The following is a 22,276-nucleotide window of genomic DNA, read 5'->3' as shown; positions in this document are numbered from 1 at the left end:
AGTCCGTTGTCACATTTACCATTCTTCCTGAACTTGAACCACACTTTGTAACTGTCGTTCACATTGTACCATGACGTTCGTTTTAATGTTACGAATACACAATTTTCCAGTGCGACCTGCTGACTTCTTGCTGAACGAGTGCATTTATGCTCCATTGAACTGTTTGTTGACTGCTGAACCAGTGGGACTAAATCTCTATGTTTGTTTCAGCTGTTGAACGTCACAATAAATCCCTGTGACATTTTTAGCCGTGAATAATTTTCCTACCGTGGAATACATTACTCAGCGGAACCATCTGTGGGAAATTTCGACAAGTGAATATTTCCTTTCACAGCCAGTTACTGCATTTGGATCGGTGTAGTGGACTACTGGATCTACACATTCGTGAGTCCCCATTAGACTACTCATTCCTTTCCTATTGTGATTTTGTGATTTTGTATTGGTTATTTTGCTTGTTAATTTATCTGAACACGCTGATAAGGTGTGGTGTCAAGAAGGACAAGCGGAGTGGGTTGGGTCGTATTCAATTATCAGGCAACGCCTATTTGGCTAACCGAAGCCACTAAAATATAACAAATACCCCGATCCGAGAAGCTGGGTCAAAAGCACTGATCCCGTGTATTGATCCGTGAATCTGCGTACCAGGTCGAAGATCTTACTATGCACAGATACGAGCAGAGAAACGATACTAACTCCCCGAGCCGTCACAAGCCAGATTCGAACAGCGTCCTCAAGGGACGGTACCCGGAGATGAATCATCCAGAGTGACCGAACATCACGTCGATTGAGATGTGTCGCGAGCCGGCTACGGACCGAGCGAAGGTATGCACTAGTTGGTCAGAATGTCAGCCAATCAGGATCGATGTGTCGCGAGCTACGGACCGAGCGAAGGTATGCACTAGTTGGTCAGAATGTCAGCCAATCAGGATCGAGATCTCGAAACCCGGCATTTCTTTCTCCATCACGAATAATCTAGCTCGACCCCGTCTTGAATTCTATGACATCCCGATGAATACATTTGTGGAAATATTCCTGTGGATGTATTGAAGGTTGTCGCGAGCTGCTACGCTTCGCCGTATTCCGTAGCGTAAGGCACACTGCAACACGGGTTGCAATACCACCTGCATGACGCAGCACTTCGGATGTGGCTCATATAGCTACATTTGCAGCCTGGAATGTGCAATTCATAATAAAGGTGACGAAGTGTCACAAAAAAGAGATGGATGCCAGTGGTCAAGTGCATCGGCTGTGAGGAATCCTTGGGTGGAGGAGCTCGCAGTGGTGTTCCGAAACATGGCCCATCATGAGTATTAGCCACCACGAACTTTTTTCGCAAAGAATCTCCTTGGGCTGATCTGACGCGGAAATCCCGCTCCTCAGAGACGGTGCAGTAATAGGATGGCATGGATTTTGGCTGCGATATTGTCGCCCATTTTAGCAACCCTATTGAAGTCTCCCAATCCACAGCCGTTGTACATTGCGACCCTTATGTTGGTACTTGAATTGCCGTTTCGTCCACTTTTGCTACGTCGAATCGCACAGAAGCACGAGGCAGTCTTTAAACAGAATTCGTACAAACGCGTTGTAGAGTTATCACAGATTTTTCGAGCTAGGAGCCCGCTTGTGACCCCCTCGAATGGCTTTGAAATATTCTTCCACCTTGCACGACTTGGGCCCGCCATTTGTGCTTCGATACCTGCATGTTTTTGCTTCCTTTTGGCCCTCCCTTTCTTTTGACCGACCACTGTGAATGAATGCTCTGTGTGCCATGTGACTCCACTTAAACCAGTTGCTGTACCCACATGTTTGAGAATCGGTGTGCACTGTGCATAACTCTTTGTGAACGTTGCGTGATACTGGCTCTCCAATTACCAACGCTGCAACTGGGAAACGTGGGAAACTATTTGAAGAGAATGCAACGCAAAGCTGCTGGCTGCCGCAATGACATTGGCCGGCTGCTACGTTAGTGCTGAACCATACCTAAGACAATCTTCAACCCACACTTGTGACGTATCACATGAGTTGAGATAACCGGACCGCAGTGCATTGGGCTTCTGTGCTTTCCTAATTGATGCACAGCATTTAGACCTATGCAGTTTACGTGTCTCGGTTCCCAACAGATTTTTTTGCATGTTGTTTGGGAATTACTCAATGTCAAGCGAACGTATTTCATAAAGCAGACATGTCTCCTGCTACGCTCGATTTTTGCGATATTGGCGATGCCGGCTGAGCCATTTGAAATGTATGGTACAAGCTTGACCTTGAAACACTCTGTTTCTATCCAGATAAACGGTGTGTGTTGAAATCAGGAAGTCCAAAAGTTCACCTGTGAAGACCCTCCAGCTGATTTTGAAAAACTGTAACCCTTCATTTGGTTCACTCGTGTACCTTACTCTTGTGCGAACGGGCCAGACAACCGATGTACATGAAGATATAAACAACTTCCAGAAACGACGCTTTGCAATGCTGTTTAACTACCAAAATCTCGACGGGCCCATTACCGGCACGATCTCAGCAAGGTGGGCTTACAAAACACGTGGACGCATGTGCGCACTTTGGATGGGCCATGTGAACCCTGCGCTGCCAAACTCAACTTGAAATTGCGCGGGCTTTAAACCACTACAAAATGAACATGCTTCCGAAAATACCATGCCGAATTTGACAGCATCACTGAATGCGGAGTTGAGAGGCCCCCACAGCGTTCTCCATCAGTATCTTGTCGGCGCGTACAGGGACGGTTCCTCGGTCTTCTTTTATACTGGGGAAGATTTGGTGTCTAAGGTCCATTAACCAAATTTCTAATGGCTCCTAATGCCATAGATGACTAGCAGCATGTATTTCTGTCTCAAAGTTCCGTCAGTGGCTGCCAGCTATACTTCGAGACAGTCATAGCAGCCCACGACGCTGGATGCTCCACTGTAATAGTTTACTTGGATATTCGAAAAGCCTTTGACCAGGTCATCCATGCATCCCTGCCACACAAAATTGGTACCGTTGGCATCACTGGAAGCTTATTTCGGTGGTTCGCCTCCTACTTATCAGACAGGGCGCAAATAATTGAATTCGGGGAAATACAATCATCTTCACTATCGATCACCAATGGAGTCATCCAAGGAGGCATACTAGGCCCCATCGTTTTCTTACTGTACATCGGTGACGTCTTCGGCGCCATACCCCATGGTAAGGTTTTGCTCTTCGCGGACGATATACAAACCGCGTACACGATCCCCCTTCGCACAGACTCTTGCCTTTCACCGGATTGGGCAACGCCTAGATCCACTGGCTCTTTGGTCAAACGGCTCTGGCCTAAGCCTCTCCTCTACCAAGCCCTGCATAAATTCTTGCCGCCGCTCTCTCCCAGCTGACGCCTCCACAAGTTCAATTTCATATAAAGTGTTCTTTTGGCTCTATGCATTAGCGCTATCTCCCCGTCGAGCCTATCCCCTACAATGACTTCCCCACAACAGTAGCACCAGTGAGACTACTTAGTCTCAGGTTAAACCGTCTTTTGGAGACAAAATTTGCCATTTGCTTCTACTTCGAATTATTCCATCGTCATCTTCATCTTTTCCTGTTGTGACTCCGGAACATTTACTCAGCCGCCCAAGGTCACTCATGGTTAGCAATGTTCACACTTTTAGTTTTGTCAGCCGGCTTCATCTTTGAACCGGACCTCATGCCCATTGTCCTATTTTTTCCTTGGTTCCAGCAACAGGGACGACTTTTCATGTGAAAAGCATGCTTCGTTTGTTGTACCTTCCTCCCCGTTGTGTTGTTGCCTGCCGCGTTCAGGTTGTAACTACCCGATCGCGCCTCAATCAGCATGCTCCCTACAAGTTGGGAAATGAACTTATTATTACTAATTTTCATAGGATATTGCCCACTGTTTATGGCACTGTCCTCTTTTTTGCACAAGCCCCAGTACCTGCAACTTCCCCCCCGTCGTGCTTTATTCTGCCTGTACACATATAGTAATGCCACAAATTGGAAACAAACATTATTATTATGCTGAAATGTGAGACGGCGCACTACTGAGTCCAGTAGTTCAATTAGAAGGAAGCTCCAAACTGACCGAGCATACTTATGGGTAGCTGTCGAACGCCGAGAAAAGAGCACCCTCCTCAAATTACCCAGTCGAATATTCCACGGGCGTTGTGCCCCAAATAGTCACTTAATTGCTCATCTGCGTCCCAACGAATGATGACCCATCTGAACGCTTAGCCCGCCAGCTGCTACTTGTCCCTTCCTACAAAATTCGAGCCCATTCCGTCTGCCGCACATATCACAAATAAAAACTTCCAGTATATCCACCAGTCCCTTAGCAACGTGAACTTCTCCCTAGCTGATATTTCTGCACCACTTTTAAAATTTAAGGAGTTGGTTTCGCCCGAAGCCGATGGCCTTTTACACCGAATTATGAGAACAGCGGTCGAAATATCGGCGTCCCCGTCCCAGATCTTTTTAACCACTGGATACACTATATACTCGTCTCTTTCCAGTGCGTGCAATCTGCATTCCGCCCGCATTTCGGTTCCGAATCACGACAAGCTATTTTCAACTAAGGGGGTCCACCATACCTCCCCTTTATTGAGAACCCTTGAACGCCTGATCAAAGGCCCAATAACCAAGTTCCTCACAGTTACGAATGCCATAGATGACCGACAGTACCTCTTAATTTGGCTTAAGTATTTTGTCAGTAACGTGAATAATCGTCCTTGCGAGGTACCACTGCTTGTAGGAATGCTTTTGGAGGGCTCCTGATACGCCCTCACACTGCCAGAAGTGTATGATATAAACGGCGCGTGATTTTTAGGAACGTCCGGAGTTTACTATTTAGCGCAAGTCTGTTGAGGTAATCGGGCAGGTCGACCGAATCGGTTTCTCGTGAAGTCATCATCATCGATAGCATGACATCAGTGTTCAACACCGATGTCTCACTGCCGTGTCGTGAAATCAAGGAATGTGAAGTCACACAGCCCTTCCCTGATTGGAATCTTGCTCGCTAGTTTCTCCTGCTCAGGCACCTTCGTATGACGACGTGCAGAGTCTCGTTACAAATGGGTTCAAGCTTATTCCACTATGACTTCCGCTGTGAGCACCTGTTTTGAAAATGGGCGCCTCTGTCGACTCGACCCATTTAGTTGGGACGGTCTCTTTCTGTCAGACAAAGTCAGTTAAGTCAGACAACCGTTTTCTGAGAATTTCACTTCCATTTTTGAACAAAGTGGTTGGGGCTCGTCCGAACCAGCAACCTGGGAACGCCTGAGGGACAGAAGGCATTCGTTTATTTCCAAAACCATCTGGGGTTCCAAGTTTACGGGTCAGGGCTGCGTTATCGGTTTGGAATTCGGTTGCGAAACTACAGGCGGCCAGTTGCATTGGTCTTGAAAACGCTTAACCCGACGGTTCAGGCGCTCTATTTTTAATACATAAGTCAGCCTTTTGATGAATGATTGGGGTCACTTGTTCTCAGTCCTCATTTAACTCCACCCCCTAACCATTGGTTAGAACACGAATTTACCGGCCGAAAGGTCTGTGTTTTGAACCCGACCTCTGCCTCTCGACTTCCCCCGTCTAGGCTTGGGCAACCTGGCAGTATCCCAGCCCTCATGCGTCCTTCGAGTGGCATGGCAGTTAGGCACCACCACCACCATCATCATCGACAGTATGACGTCAGTGTTCAACACCGATGCTTCACTGCCCTACCAGTTAGGCACCGAAAGGGTGCTACAGCTGAACGATGAACCACTAACCGCGATCGTCACCATACCATCGTGCTGGCACTGTTATTATTTCGAGCGCAATCATTAACCTAGAACGGCCTTCCACAACCTAACAATATCGAACTGAAATATCTCAAAAGATTTTGGAAACTATACTGCCAATTGGTATTGACGTTCACTTGGAAAATTGCGGTGCCTGATTGGGGTGATGTACGCAGCTTTTGAAATTGCTTGACCGAACTCGCCGGCATGGCCTTGTGGGCTTTCGATATCGTCGCCTGCAGCTCCCATCGATGCCAAGGGAGCATGATAGGAAAAGATGATGAACCACCCAAACACACAATCTCACAAAGGCGCTGGTAGATAACTAAATCTCGGGACGTGGATTAGGCCCCCGGAACAGATGCTTAACCTATTTCGATTGCTAAGCTGATCAGCTTGTCAAAAGTGACTTGTTTATGTAAAGAGATGAATCTTCCGGACGATAATTCACTTTGCCTGATATGGCACAGAATCATCCTCGTTAACCGCAACACACCAGTAGTACACACTGGCGTTAAGCTCATATGAAACAGTAGTTTTCAATCATGGACCAATACGATCTGATGTGATAAGGCACTAAGCCCTGTCAGCGTACATCGTGCACCCTGCAAGGAGATTAATGAAGCATATCTAACCGCCTCTACAAGCCTACTATAAACCATGTGAAGCCAACACAGGATGCCAGTTGAGTGGAATAGTAGATACGAAGGTGCTTCTAAATTATCTTACATGATATCCCTCATCAACAGAAGCAACACCATTGAGAGAACACGAAGTTGAACTGCCGCGCAACCGTATCATCATCCTCCATAGCTTCGATCGTCACCATACCATCGTGCTGGCACTGTTATTATTTCGAGCGCAATCATTAACCTAGAACGGCCTTCCACAACCTAACAATATCGAACTGAAATATCTCAAAAGATTTTGGAAACTATACTGCCAATTGGTATTGACGTTCACTTGGAAAATTGCGGTGCCTGATTGGGGTGATGTACGCAGCTTTTGAAATTGCTTGACCGAACTCGCCGGCATGGCCTTGTGGGCTTTCGATATCGTCGCCTGCAGCTCCCATCGATGCCAAGGGAGCATGATAGGAAAAGATGATGAACCACCCAAACACACAATCTCACAAAGGCGCTGGTAGATAACTAAATCTCGGGACGTGGATTAGGCCCCCGGAACAGATGCTTAACCTATTTCGATTGCTAAGCTGATCAGCTTGTCAAAAGTGACTTGTTTATGTAAAGAGATGAATCTTCCGGACGATAATTCACTTTGCCTGATATGGCACAGAATCATCCTCGTTAACCGCAACACACCAGTAGTACACACTGGCGTTAAGCTCATATGAAACAGTAGTTTTCAATCATGGACCAATACGATCTGATGTGATAAGGCACTAAGCCCTGTCAGCGTACATCGTGCACCCTGCAAGGAGATTAATGAAGCATATCTAACCGCCTCTACAAGCCTACTATAAACCATGTGAAGCCAACACAGGATGCCAGTTGAGTGGAATAGTAGATACGAAGGTGCTTCTAAATTATCTTACATGATATCCCTCATCAACAGAAGCAACACCATTGAGAGAACACGAAGTTGAACTGCCGCGCAACCGTATCATCATCCTCCATAGCTTCGTGGATTGCCGAGGAAGTCAGATCCATGGGAATAAAGCTTTGTCTCTTCATAATCGATGATGCGTTTATGAGCTCTTCTATTTGTGGCAGGTGTCTCACTGCAGATGCAGCTAATAACGACCCCAAATGGTTGCCTTTGCTCTCGTAGCCATGACAGTATTTTTTTCAAAGACATCCCATCTAAATTTTCGTTCTCCCCAGAAGCCACCTCGTGGATGCACGCACATTTACCTGAAGTTCACGACCGACTTCGTCACACCCCATGGTGACAGACAGCTATCCGAAGCATGGCAACAAAGAATTCTTCCATTACGCCTTCTTGTCTAGCTCAGCGTTCTGCCTAGTTCATGGGCAATTGTGATGAGTTTCCCGATTGTTTTTAAGAAAAGGGTCTTTGATCCTCAAGACTTTGAATTTTACCAAGGTTCGAATTGGAGACACTATTCATATTGCATTCCGAATAAAACTCATGCTATTCTCCGCCAGATATGTTGCTACTCTCTAGTTAGCTATTCGCAGCAATTTATCATCTATATATACGCCCTCTTGGAACGGCGATCTGGTCTTCACTACCAATGTTATTGTTTTCTTTTGTGTATAGCATCATTCCAAAGAGTGAACCTGGATTTAACTGGGTGAAAATCATCTGCATGAAACCCAAAAGTAAGCCATACGTCCAACTCTATTCGACTTCTTTGTTCAAGAGCTTATAGAACAGCGCAACCGCACCAAAAACTGTAAAGAAAGGGCCAACTTGACTTTGGAAATCGCCTTTCATTACACGGAAGATGGTTGGTGTGGCTCATATTTGTTGACACACTTTTCCCTCTTTCAGGAGATCATGAAAGTGCCCTGGAGGAATATCTCAACCTATTGAAAATCTGGCAGTCAAAGGAGGACAAAAACCAATGTGCTCTTGCAAACAGGTTTATAGCCGACTGCTGTATCGAGTTGGGTGATTTTGACAAGGCAATTAGACACACCCATGACTATTTGGCGCTCGCGGTTGAGACAAACAACAAACTCGAGCAACAACGAGCTTTTGTCACCCTTGGACGGTGTTTCCTCAACCGGGCTGAGTCTCAAAAAGATGGGCACAGCATTATGAAAAGCCTAAACTCAGCTTCCCAAGCACTTTTGAGTAGCATCAAGTTGATAGGCGACCTAGCCACAACGCTTACTCCAACACAGTTGGGCGAAATGCGAGCTGTATCCTTACTTAATCTTGGTAAGCGGTCTGTTTAACTAAACTTGTTTTCTTTCAGGTCAGGTGTTGCGTGCCCAGCTTGACTATGCTTCGGCCAGCGAGCGCTTTAACCAATGTATTTCACTAGCTAGAAAGTACCAGCTTCCTAAGGTGCTGTTTCGAGCCTGCTATCAGTTAAGCGATTTGGCGATAAACACTCCACACCAGACGATTTCGAAGCCGCTCTCTCGTTCTGCCTTGTTTCAGCAATGTCGCACACCATTTCGTAGTGTTCTTGAAACTCTCAGGTACGTGTATTTACGCGTGTATTTTTACGTTGTTAATGAACAACTTCAGTTCCGCATTACGATCCACGCTTTCCAAGTCCTCTGCAGACAGTGAGGCTAAGGATTTGCTGAAAAGCCTGAAAGAATCCTACGCCTGTGTATGTTTGACCGATACTCACCTCATTCCTACTCATTTAGTTACACCTGACAATGGGAGAGTTTCGAAAGACCGCAAAAGTTTATCGGCTGCTCAAACTTGACTCTCCGTGCTCCTCCGATGTTTGTCGAGACCTAATTCGCAAATGTATGCTTGCCTTTAGTTTAGTTGTCTATCAAATCTTTTGCTAGGTATGCTCATGTCCAACCAGTTTCAGTTGCTTCCAGAAACAATTCCAACTTCTTTCGAGGGACACAGTTTGGTGGCTCGCACTCATGAACGAATTGGTGACTTATACTCTGGTATTGAGTTGTACGGTCCAGCCTTGAGACATTACCAACTCATGGTAAGCGATTTCTGTCCTAATTGAGACTTGGTGACGGTGGAGTGTCTTCCATTTTTTTTAGTTTGAGTGGTAACGCATATGTTTTGAGTTCATAATTCATGGATTTAACTTAGGCGCTTTCACTCCTGATCTGGTGGGTCTGGGTACAGTTGCAAGTCTTTGATTCTCGGCCTCGGAGTTTCAGTTTCGACAAATCATTCCTGGCGTTACCGTGCTTGCCGGAATTGGTGACCTTTATCGTCCTGTAGCTTACTGAGGCATAGTTCTGTCAGACGATATCATTAATAATATCGAATGAGCTATCACTTGGGGTTGGCATCATGCATTCTATTCACCTGTAGGTCAGAAAAGGTGTATGAAAACTTCAAGCCATACGATCACGTCCTTGTTTTCCAAGCTTATTTAGTGGCCTTTTAGTGTGACCATCATTAAGACGCTGCTGCTGGTCTCCATTTCTTGCCGTCCTATTTGATTAACCCCATTTTCATGTGTTTTGGCTACCTCTCGCTACTTTCCGCGGTTATGAGTAACGTTCACTTCACTTCACCCCACATCCACTTTTCAGCTAGTTCATGCACAAGTTGCCAGCCAGATACTCGGTGTATCCGTCTCCGCCACCGTCATCGAGAAGACCAATAAGTTGGTTGACGCCGCACTGGTTTCTGTGGCAGAAACATACCGGAACCTCGGATCCTATGGACATTGTGTCCGGACATATCAGCAAGAGATCCAATGGGTTACTACGACTGGCCTATCGACGGCGGAGTTGGCTACCAGTTGGTTTAGTCTAGCACAGGCACAGCGTCTCTGTTTTAATTCGTCCTCAGAATCTCATACAGTATTCATTCCTGGTTCGGAAACCACTTTGGAGACACTTCAATCGGCTCTGAATGCCTCCAAGTCAATTGGTTCAATAAAGTTGGCTGTAAGTGGCAACGTTTTCATGCTTTCTCACAGTCATCAGTTATAAGTTATCTGTTGGGGTTCATCGTCGCTGAATCCTCTTGGTTTTATTCAAGGGGTATACGAGCAAACGCTTGTAGGCATCGCTTTATTTTTATGAACCTGGTACCAGGTTTAGTTGGTTGGTCACCGATTCGTATTGTCAAAATGGTGAGAGTAGTGTGAGCGTGCCTGTATCGTGTCAGGTGATCGCCGTTCAAGTCCTAATACAACTGAGGAAATCCACTGCTCAGGAGCGTCGACTGGAGGGAATTTCGAATCCAATCTTCTCACTTGGTGTGAACCAACTAATCGTCCCAGTACGAACAGGAGTAGTACTGTTTAGGCTAGGTTATTGTAGACTTAGTTGACGCAGCTGACTACCAGCGTACAGGTCTTCCCAGTTGATCTCTCTTACTTACAGACCTGTAGCGATGTTGAACATATCCCAGCATTCTCTGCGAAAAGAATAGGAAAGATGCTGAAAATATCCACAAACTACTGGATTTTCCCCGGCTGAATACAACTGACTGAATGAACGTGAGGATCACGATTCAGTTGTGGGTTTTCCAAAAAGACAACAGTCCCTTTATTTTGAGGGTGTTTATTGTTTGAAAATATTTACGTGACTTGAGACGTTTTTGAGTGATATATGGAACCCCTCTTTACACTTCAAGAGTGTTTAATCTCTGAATTTTCATGGGAAAATATCCACCAATATCGTGCCCACTTTGAGGAGGGGTGACTGCTCGTAAGAGTAGATTGTTGTACTGCGACAAAGGATGCTTATTGGAAAAATAGTTTTTAGCCCATTATAATCCCCCATTCCGTAATGCCAATGCCAAGAAACTACCACATATCGTACCAAGACTGCCACTTCTATCACGATGACCAGCCAATCGGATGATTCTCAAGCGATCCTACACTTCTCTCTCCTCTACTCATGTAGATTGAGATTTTGACAGAAATGGAAGATTATTTGTCTTGCAACGGACAACAGTCAAATGATTTGGCTCGCATTCGACAGGAATTGTCAAGGCTAAGACGAGATGCCAAAGTAGATACAGAAGAGGATCATGAAAATACTATCAGAGAGACCGAAGGCGAGGATCTAGGAGATGCCACTATTGATGATGACACTGTAACAAAGTACATTGATTTGCTGTCATCCGATTCCGGTGAGTTCTATTTTGTAGAGCTCGCGTCGATAAACTCGAGGTCTTCCATTTACTTTTCTGTTAGATTTGGTGTGTACGTTCTCACAGCGTCTGTGCCAGTGGATAGAGAAAGATAGTCGGGGTAACACGATTTCCAGCCGTCTTGCTACACCAACTAGCAAGATTATAGTGATCCTGCAAGAGGGCCATCCTAGGGGACTCTCCTTCCCAATGGGGTTTGTAGCAGTGCAGTGAATCAGTTGAATGCGCAACTCATATATGGGTGCCACTCCTGGATGTCGTTCTTGGGAATGGTCTACCATATATTTGGGAAATTCTGGGTTTAGACATCTCGTTTGCCAACTTCTATGCGTTCTGTGACCTTGACCTTACTTCCCATCAATCATTAATCCCGGTAGAAAACATTACCACCGAATCTGATCCTGTAAGGCATTCAGAGTGATCACAGATCTTGAAAGCAAAAGTTTACTTGATAAAATCACCTGATTTGAACCGCTAAAACCGGAAGTTCGTAGGTAGTTTTATGGCGCTTATATTTCCCCATGCTTGTCGTATCAAACAGACGGTCCCGTATGGTACAGTATCACCAAAATCACCACCGATTCTGCTTAGTGGATGGACTCTTATTTACCCCCATCTAGCCTTGACACGTGACTGCGTGTACCGTACATTTTCTTGATTGACCGCTAACTCGGGATGGGGGGAGAGGTCATGTAGGTGTTTCTGGTGTATCTTGGGTGTTTGTGAATGGGCGTTCTCTTTCGCAGCTAAGTCGAAACTCCAGTAATTTCTGGAACATTTCCATTGCTTGACTGCTTATCTGAGGTTGGTCGCTGTTCTCATTCATTTGTGGAATGCTGTGGACCGATTGGGAGGTCGTGATTTCAGAAAAGATTCGAAAGCAATCGTTCATCTGTACCACCCTTTAGGTGTCTGGCTGCCATACCGATCTAAGGAAACGCGAGGGCTGGGATACTGTCAGGTTGCCCAAGCCAGGGGACGAGATGCCTAGGGGAAGTCGAAATGCATAGGCCGGGTAAATTCAGTAAATTCGCGCTCTAACCACTGAGGCACCTCGCCCCCTCTCAGAAAGCATTAGTGAACTACCGATAAAAATTGGTATTCGAGTAGAACATAGTGCTGACAGAAGCCCTGGGACTACGCCTGCCTCAGTATCCACAAGAATGGCGAAATTGGCACTGGGCCGTCGAAGGGTTATCAGCACGAAAATTGGTGGATTGATTGCTTGGTAATATTTCGTTTTTGACGCAGGCCTTATCAGGACAAGTGAGTGAGCCATCAGGTTGCTCGAGTTTTAATACAGGCAGAGAAACAGTCTCTTTCAACCAGTTGACTTAGTCGGCGTCGAATGTCGGTTGGTACATTTGGCTAATTCTTACGCCCTCTGGAGTGGGAGAGGGTTAGCATCACCTTGGTTTAGGGTACTGCAGTTTGTTAATCCCTTGTAGCTTCGGTTCACAGTTTTTGTTGATCTAAATGGGTTAGTGTTACGAAAAGTTGACTAATGGGTCTGCTTTATGAAATTCGGATCTAATACTGATTCTGTTGATTGCTTGTCTTCACTGATCACTGCGCGCCACATGTCAACTCGGATGATCTAGAACTACCCTTCACATGCTTATCAGTTCCACCCCCATTCTGCTCACACAAGGATATCTTGTGATTTTTGCGGTCTCAGCCACCAGTCATTGTGGTGTGAGTCGTACACACCGCCTCAAAACTTCAACATCTAATTTTACTTTGTGTTTCGTGCGTGGTGCATGTTCAGTTGTTGACTGGCGCTTGATATCCACCTATGGTCTGTTTATTCTTTCTTGTCTACCGATTCTACCGTGAAGGTTTCTGGCCGTCTGTTCTGTTTAGTATTCGTATTGGATTTTGTAAATGCAACCACTGGTTCCATCTAATTAAACTGCACTGGTAATACTGACGAAGACTACCTTAAGATTGGTCGACGATTAGTTCAGGATTGCACTAGTGTCAGTTGGCTTCGAAAAGATTGTGGTTCATCTGCTGTCCACGTCCTTAGGTGTTGTTCGTAGTAAATGGGAGCATATATTTCATGCGGTCTAACAGATACGTGATCAGTGAATCGTGAATGAAGAGTGTAGCTCGAGTACAATGGACTAGCTGTCTTCTCAATCGACATTTGTTCCATCCATATGTGTTCCCTTTTATTGCCATTCCAGAGGTTGAAGCATGCATAGGACATTCGGAGTTGTTGGACGAGTTCAACGCGGGCAAGGGTGGTCCACGTAAGGGGAAGGCCCTGTGTCTTAAAGTGAGTAGACATTTAACCGCTTTATTCATCACTGTACAGCGTATCGTTTCGTCTTACATCTGTGGCAAGCTTTGCCATAAAGTTTCTTGTGGGATGAAAAGTGCTTTTTTGGGGACTGGAGCCGGTGATCTCATTCACATATTGTGTTTTAGTAACGAAGTTCAAGCTCTGAAAACGTTAGTTACGGGGCTCGATATCGTCCCCAGATTTTAATTGCTTTACAATAAATTATCAGCGGCGTTTATCTTTGACTACAATGCGCTCTGCTCAACCAGACTGCTGTCATAGAAGATACCGAATTTCTAGGCTTTAACAGCGTAGCTCAATTCATGGTGCTTTTATAACAATGGGATAATGGACAATCGGAAATGAAAAGAACAATATTGGGAAACCAGCTAGCTTCTTGATAGTTTAGTCTAGCTACTGTCGCCATTAGTTTGTGAGGGGCGGAAACACATTTGAGCAACGACTGAAAGACGTCGGAAGACGAGGATGCAACCGAAAAAATGATGGAACTTTATATGAGATGACAGAATAGCGAGTGTCGACTGTACTTCGTTTTTTTGGTGGGCGCACATGACGCGTTTATTTCTCATCCAATGTATTTAGACAGACTTAACGGAACCTTTCAATCGACGTTCACACCACTGACCAGTACAGCCATCAACAATCCAACTGCTTTTGAGCAAGTGCGTTATGTATCCTCGTTCATATTTACTCTATCATATGGTTTTAGAGTTTATTGGTTGTCTTTCAAACGTCCAGTTCATTGAGCTGAGCCTGCTTTACCCCCCCCCCCAATTCGCTCAGACTAACATGAAGGGAGAGACACCTCTGCATGTGGCAGCCATCAACGGCGACATGGAACACGTGATCAAACTGATCGAAGTACTGGTAAGTGGTGTAGTCAGTACTTTTTAATTTCTGTGTGAGGGAATCAGGCTGCATAGATATTTTGAGGTCAACTCTACTTTCAACCATTGGGCCTCCCCAATCCATTCATTGTCAGTGTTCGTCCAATTTGCAACAATGTGTTGTTCAAATTGTCGAAAAGTTTATTCACTGGGACTTCCTTGTAGCATGTAAACCGACCTATCTAAAGAAGCTTAGCTGTCCGTCATTTCTGGACAAAGAAGTAGTTGTGGATGAAGGGAGAGACACCTCTGCATGTGGCAGCCATCAACGGCGACATGGAACACGTGATCAAACTGATCGAAGTACTGGTAAGTGGTGTAGTCAGTACTTTTTAATTTCTGTGTGAGGGAATCAGGCTGCATAGATATTTTGAGGTCAACTCTACTTTCAACCATTGGGCCTCCCCAATCCATTCATTGTCAGTGTTCGTCCAATTTGCAACAATGTGTTGTTCAAATTGTCGAAAAGTTTATTCACTGGGACTTCCTTGTAGCATGTAAACCGACCTATCTAAAGAAGCTTAGCTGTCCGTCATTTCTGGACAAAGAAGTAGTTGTGGGATTCGTCAAGTCCGTATCCACATCACTGTTTTCCGTGGCTTTATTTCGGTTAGTCCAGACCAGGGCGGGGAAGCACGGATTTCAAGTTTCATCCATTTTGAACTCATCAACTATGCACCATTTTGGTCGTGTCGGGATTTGAACCATATATGTCTAGCTTACTAGGCGAGCACCTTATCGCTACTCTAAACGCGCGCGCCAAAAGCACGCGAATTACTAAAGAGAGAAAATGAGAAGTTAGGGTTAACTCGCACCGCAGACCTCGAGCGGGCTGTTTGAGGGTTTTAGATTTTTTGGAGATCCGGAGTGTTTTCCAGGCTAACAGGGATGGAAGACATTGGTTGCTGCTGTCTTGCATCAATATTCCCACAGCTTTGCTCAATACAATTTGATAGTCTCACCGGGGCGGTGCTACTGATCGCAGTTTTGCGCAGCAACATGTGATACCGTGTTTTGCACGATGCACTCGGTTCCTGAAAGCTGTCCTTTTTGAAAAGTTAACAGAGTCACCATTCAGCTAACAGTTTAGGGCTGTTGCTTTCCGGACCACGCGCCCACCGACTTCGTTGCACGGCTAGTAAATTTGATTTTAGGCTTGCTTCATGTTTTAGCCAGTTGTTGATAGATTACGACAACCATCCGGCGAATAGTCTGTTCCATCCGAGTACTCGTCGCTTCTTACGAAGGACACAATTATGATCAAACCATGGGATTGGAATTCAAACCACATCGGTCCTTGAATAACCTCAAGAGGAAACAAAGACCTTACGGAAACAAAGACCTTCGGTTTTGGCCACATCTTATAATTGTCTTTGTTTAGATTTCCAGCTTGGAAACAGTCAACTCGTTTGCGTGGATTCATGAGGATAAAACAGTCTGATCACTCAGCAGTAGTTAGGTTAGGTAAATCAGCCGCTGATTGGAACAAGAAACTCATCCAAATGTATTCAACTTGTTTTGTCAGCCAATGTCTGTCACTCAAGGATCTGTAACAGTACTCCTAAATGCTGTTTCCTTCATTTCCGTCCCTGCCCTTGCTACACAGGGTCATCCAGTAAATGTGACAGATGGTGCCGGATGGTTACCAATTCACGAGGCGGCCTTCCATGACCGTACTGAAGCGGCTATCTATCTGCTGGATAGAGGGGCGCGACTAGATGACCCTGGTTGTCTTGAAGACCTATCGACCCCTCTCTTCGAAGCGATCCATAACGGCTCTCTGGCCACAGCTATCGTCCTTGTGCAACGTGGGGCCAACTTGTGGCATCGGTTAGTATTCATTTATCTATGTCAGAATTGCATAACTCCCTGTATATACGGTGTGGGAATGGACCTAACCGGTTGTCAACTTATTTTGATGGTGGATGGTCGGACACTTTGTCGTATACATGTGTGTGGAGAGCAAGACAGAATTCGCCTGGACGGGAATACCCAGCAATACATTATGACAAGCATGTGCGGTTTAGGAGGGGGAAATATTTCGAGCAAACGGCTAACCAGGAAGTCCTCCTCTAGAGTTGATTTCGATATTGTTTTCCTGTCAACAATGACCCGAATAGAGTCGTTACCATTTCTGCAAGCTGTAGTTGGAATTGTCACGTATTAAGGCGTAATTGATTTGCCTTTGTGTCATTAAGTCATCCAGTAGCATTTCCCAGAGGACCCCAAATTAGACCCCAAATTAGGTAACCAGTTCCCTAGGAGACTTTGTATGAGCTTTTCTCATCTTTAATCTTGGATTTCATGGTGTTCCAATGTGTCTTTAACCGCTCTGATAGTGTTGCTCCTCTCGTGACGACTTGGAGTACTGCTGTGATCAGTCAGTTTCCCTTAGATCCGTAGGTTCATAGATCTCACTTCGTAGTTGTCCATTCGGCAGCCTAATGATAAGGACGTCTCATACTCGGATGAACGTTACCGAAGAAGTTTCTTAGTAGGTGATTTATTCTCCTTGCATCCTACTCTTTTCAATGAGAACGAAAGTAACATCCACATGGTGAATAATTTTCTTTTCTGGATCACATCGTATTTTTTCAATTGGCATCCTTGTACATACTTCGCAAAAACCTCCTCTGGCGATACGGAGTTGATCATCTTATGAGGAGAGGGTTTTCGTTCAACCCTAACACCAATTAATGTGAGTCATTACGCCATTGTATGTCCTTTCTATTTCATGGGATTCAGTTTTGACAACCTGTAAGACATAAGATCAGTTGCCCCTTGTGGACTGTGCTCCCAGGTGAAATTATCTTGAGAAAGACCGAGCTGTTATGTAAACGTTAGTGAGACGGAACAACAGTTACTAAACCCGTACATGTCAAACAACAAGAAAGGCAACAGCCTTTCTTGGTGTCCACATAACTGAATCTAATCGAGCAGGATAGGTTTCACTCCACTAACAGGTTGGCTTGACCATAAAAAGAACGTTTCAACTCGTGTGAGGATCTCATTATTCCTTCTCGTTGAAACACCCCCTTCAGGAATTACTTTCCATGCCTTTGACTATCCCAGTAGAGCACTTCTGCTCTCTTATTCAATGAGACACACTATCTTTTCGTTTCCTTCTATCCTAGCAACAAACGTGGCGAGTGTCTTCCGGAGTTACTGGATATGTGGGAACCGTCACGACGTTGCGCTGGAACGTTCAATGAACAACGAGAACGGTTCGACAAACTTCTGGCTGCCATACAGGAACGTCTCGGATGTAGGTTTTGGAGCACAGACACAAGTTTATTGTGGTTCACACCGGTTATGTTTGTACACATTTCTTCCCGCTTTAGATTTGAGTTCAGTCAGTTGATCAGCACTGAAAAGCCAAAATGTACGTCACAGCTAGTTCATCCCAGTGATATCCATCAACCGCGTAATTTCAGCCTCCGCTGATTTTCAACGTGGGTGTATCAAATGCTGTGCGATGGTTGCGCCATATTTTCCCTTTATGGAAAATTTCAAAGACTCTTCACTACTTCTGAATTGCCAGTAGCGCCTCAGGAACACTCGAAAAATGGTTCATTATTACAGCATTGAGGTAGATAGTTGACCCATTGAGGGCGTGCGTGATCACAAAAAACATGAGTAAACGTTTATCGTACTATTGAGCAGTGATTTATAGCTCGTAGCATGGGGCTCGTGAGATGGAACGATTTTACACGGCTGGGCACAAAAAAGTGTCAAGCGTGTGAAGACCCGACTTCCGTTTATCTCCTCCATACACAAATTAAGTCCTGCACCCCCACGCCTTATGTGATCATGTCAAGAATGAGAATTGCTGTTCAACCAAGTTAGGATGTTCTTCGTCGGGTGCTAGAAGTTGGCGTGTACCGCTGGGCCACTTTGGCCTCTACTTATCTCTCGTAGTCATTGTACGCTGGGTGTTGATTCCTCACTCAACAGTGACCAGCGGTTATTTTCTTTTGTTTCTGACTCTTCATGAGCAGCGTGCTTTACGCCCGCTCATTACAACGCCATTTTATTCCCTTGCTGCTCGTTTCCCCTGTTTCGCTCCTGCCTAAGGTCTGCTTATTCCCTAGTAACTGATGTCAATATTTCGTTGCCCATCTGTCTTTGCTTACAAGTTCTCGTCAGATCCACTTATTTTGAAGCACCCGCTCTGACCAAGGAAAGGGACCGACTGTGGATCGAACTCAGAGCGTTATCCGCCACACCAACTCGACACCTCAGGAGACCCTATTTTTACTACCTATATACGGTATCTGCCGGACAGCTTTTGTTGAGATTTGTTTCAAACGGACCTAAGCGCGCAATCCGATTTGTCACGTGGCACGGGCTGCCGCACCGCGCCGTCAGCAAAAGACGGTCCCTTACCTCCCGAGTGTACTGATTGTTTTCTGCGCCATTATCTCCATACGACCAGTCTACACTGACAGACGTTTGTGCATCATTTGGTGCTTACTTGCTGTTGCTTGCAGGAAGCCTTGTTGCCTCACTGACCATTTTTCTGCTCTTGCAGATTGGGCCATTACTAATTGCACGTTTTGATTCACGATGTATATTAACCCGTTTGTCTATAGAACCAGCTTCTAACAGTTCTCAATACATCATCTACTACCCCAGTCCGTCTGTTCCTAATGCCTACTGGATACGAACTGAGTATAATCTGATAGCCGCAATCGTCCTGTGAGATCCTTAGTTTCCCGGATCTTACGGTGGGTGTTTTGGAGACGGATACCTCCGTTTTCTGTTGTCGGTGACAGAATCTATCATTTTATTTCCGGGTTGGGTGGCGGAGTTGGTGTGTCGTAGATCGTTAGTAGTGTTGCGCTTATAGGAGAATGTGCCGTTATCCCTCAGTTACTTTTGGTGTTATTGCATCAGGCATACACATGCATTTGGCATAAAAACCACTCCATGCATGTGTTGACTTAGTTAAACGCATGACAAACTGACACGTTTGTGGTTACTAGGCAGCAGCTTGGGGGCGAGATGGCCCAAGTGGTTAGAGCGCGAATTTATTTACCGGAAGGTCCGTGGGTCGAATCCGACCTCCGCCACTCGACTTCCCCTGTCTAGGCTTGGGCAACCTGGCAGTATCCCAGCCCTCGTGCTTCCTTCGGGTGGCATAGCAGCTAGGCACCGGAAGGGGACTACAGCTGAACGCTTTTTTTCCTTTTTTCTTTCTTTCTTTAGGCAACAGCTACCGCTACATGGTACGAACGAAGCTGTCGGCTTGTACTGGCTCTATACAAGCATGACTGTTTCCAGCTTTTCAATCTTTTTGGCGGCACCCTCTGTACTCTGGGATTTTCACCCAATGAAGTTAGATAAATAAATATATAAATCCTTCAACTGTAAGACTCCTTTGGCCCCTAGCTTATATGTCACCCGAAAGAAGCACTAGAGTTGGGATACTGCCAGGTTGCCCAAGCCTAAACAGAGGAAGTCGAGATGCAGAGGTTGGGTTTGAACCACAGACCTTTCGGTCAGTAAGTTTGCGCTCTAACCACTGAGCGATTTCGAACGTCTTCAGTACCACATTCATACCCTTATTACTTTCTTATTGTTTTGTTATCAGCGGACTACGATCGATGGTGCAACCAGCCACGTTCCTGTCCCCCCATGGTTGCTGCTTCATCGGCTTCTACGGAGTCTTCACCAGAGACTGTTCATATGATATCCTCACCAAAAAGACGTTCCACCCCAAAGAAGAGTCGCTACACAAAGTCTGGTTCCCCCTCCTTGTCAGATATCTCACCGCCACTGCTTACGCGGAAACCAAAAAGCCTGCGAGTACAAGCTTGTGACGAACTGCTGGTTGATTTGGACGATGATACGGTGCAAACTGGCCGGAGGAAACAACCCCACTCGGGCGCCAAAACTGGACCAGTAGAAACGTATAAACAAGCCATGCAAGCTGTCGCTGGTTCAGCCTCGCGGTGCGTCTTTTCCTTTCTCGTGAATACTATTGGTTGTATTTAAACTACGAAAAATCTATAATGTATTGTTTCACAACTTCTCCCTACTGATCGGGCATGACCGAGCGTGCACCGTTTTCGGAGCTCAAGTTTAGAGGTAGCCCGGAAGCGGATTCTGACCGCTCCATCTCTGACTTGCACGTATTTTACCGGCAGTATGCACATCTCTAGCACCTGTGACTAACTACAGTATGCTTGTGATCTGGCGATCACACAAGGTTCCATAATTTCATTTGAGGTTTCAGCCTTACAAATGAAGTCAGTGTAATCTAAAAACCTGCGGAGCACTGTAAGCTGTTTCCGTCCGGTGAGCGCATTGCAAATCTCCGGGTAGATTCGATTGATCATGGAGTTTGAATTTCCTTGTTGCCTGTCACCAAACGTACTTGGTGGTATCACTTCCCTTTTCGCATTATTTTGCAGCGCGAATAAACGCAAATCCGCCCCTGGGCATAGCAGATCGACCACAAGTCAAACCTGCCGACTTACGGCTGCGATTGACATGGATGATACGGATTGGCTTGTGCAAGATGAGCAGTTGCCTTCCAAGAAACAACGTCTCAGTTCCTCAGTTCGGAAACAGTTCGAAACGGTGGGTTTGCGAGAGGGACGCAAGCCGACTGACTGGAACAAATCAGGTTGGTTGCATTTTGTTTGCTTCCTGGTGTCAGCACAGTGCTTTGCATTCTCCCCAACTGTGAAAGTACTGTGCTAGTTTTTTATCCGCTTTGTTGAATAGCGCAATTGTGGGCTCGTATTCGGATCGCTGTGTGGCGAATAACCCGCTTTCGCTCTGAAGTTTGCTTGCGTCTAAAGTTGACCACAAAGGGGTTTAACTGTTGATCTGGTGGACGATACGCTATGAAGTCGACTCATCTACTCTGATTTTCTTTTTTCCTGTTCAACATAGCAATTATAGTTTTTCAACCTTTATTCTTCGAAACAGCTGTTTATTTATTGTCTGATAATTTTGACTTCGCGCGCACAAAACTCATAAAACATGCTACATGTGGTACTGTGAAGACCTTCAAATGCACCAATCGGCCTTTTTCAAGGGATGTGACTTCCTTTCCTTATTCGTCGCTGAATTGAATTTTTCGCATATTTATTAGAAGCGTTGCCCTGGAAATTTAGTTATTGCAACAAATACTAAATTTGATCGACTGGAATAAAACTATCTTCACGAGTAAAGAACACAACGCAGCTATCAAAAGATACGGCCCACACCTTATTTTCATAAGTCAGAATTAAGAAGGACGCGATTTTAATGTGGAAAACTTGAAGATTGTGCCGCATTGAAGTACAAGATAAGAGGGTTAATTTTTAGAATCATAGTTCTCTGCAAAGGATTCAACCAACCGGTATATCGAAATCTACCCTATCTCCACGCTGCTACGATCGAACGACCACCCCACCCCATTAACAACTCTCTCCTTGTAGGCCCAGCACTTAGGACTGATGACTCCGTTCGTCATGCATCGGTTTTGCGTGCAGCGTCTGCTCGTCACACGGTGCCGACATCTTCAGGAATCTCCAGATCAGTCCTCAAGCCTCGACACCCAC

General features: G+C 45.5%; 2 protein-coding genes across 2 annotated transcripts in view; both read left to right on the top strand.

Moving 5' to 3' along the window:
* Window positions 1-7,558: 7,558 nt before the first annotated feature.
* Window positions 7,559-9,227, top strand: T265_13821 (hypothetical protein; the record flags this gene model as incomplete). Its single annotated transcript, XM_009170663.1, has 5 exons — window positions 7,559-7,673; window positions 8,244-8,636; window positions 8,674-8,902; window positions 8,952-9,039; window positions 9,080-9,227. Coding segments are annotated over 5 exons (972 nt in total), but the record flags the coding sequence as incomplete, so codon positions are not given.
* A 4-nt stretch (window positions 9,228-9,231) lies between these two features.
* Window positions 9,232-22,276, top strand: part of T265_05597 (hypothetical protein) — a gene marked incomplete at both ends in the record, with an annotated part of 39,230 nt that continues 26,185 nt past the window's right edge. The window contains 9 exons of the mRNA XM_009170649.1: window positions 9,232-9,384; window positions 9,950-10,309; window positions 11,276-11,504; window positions 13,715-13,806; window positions 14,617-14,700; window positions 16,327-16,550; window positions 17,855-17,985; window positions 20,314-20,674; window positions 21,137-21,351. Of these exons, the coding sequence (XP_009168913.1) occupies window positions 9,232-9,384; window positions 9,950-10,309; window positions 11,276-11,504; window positions 13,715-13,806; window positions 14,617-14,700; window positions 16,327-16,550; window positions 17,855-17,985; window positions 20,314-20,674; window positions 21,137-21,351 (1,849 nt within the window). The remainder of the gene's footprint in view (window positions 9,385-9,949; window positions 10,310-11,275; window positions 11,505-13,714; window positions 13,807-14,616; window positions 14,701-16,326; window positions 16,551-17,854; window positions 17,986-20,313; window positions 20,675-21,136; window positions 21,352-22,276) is intronic.

This window comes from Opisthorchis viverrini (genome assembly GCF_000715545.1).
Source record: "Opisthorchis viverrini unplaced genomic scaffold opera_v5_107, whole genome shotgun sequence".
Classification (NCBI taxonomy): domain Eukaryota; kingdom Metazoa; phylum Platyhelminthes; class Trematoda; order Opisthorchiida; family Opisthorchiidae; genus Opisthorchis; species Opisthorchis viverrini.
The sequence above is the reverse complement of the archived record's forward strand: the minus strand, read 5'-3'. Positions and strand labels throughout refer to the sequence as shown.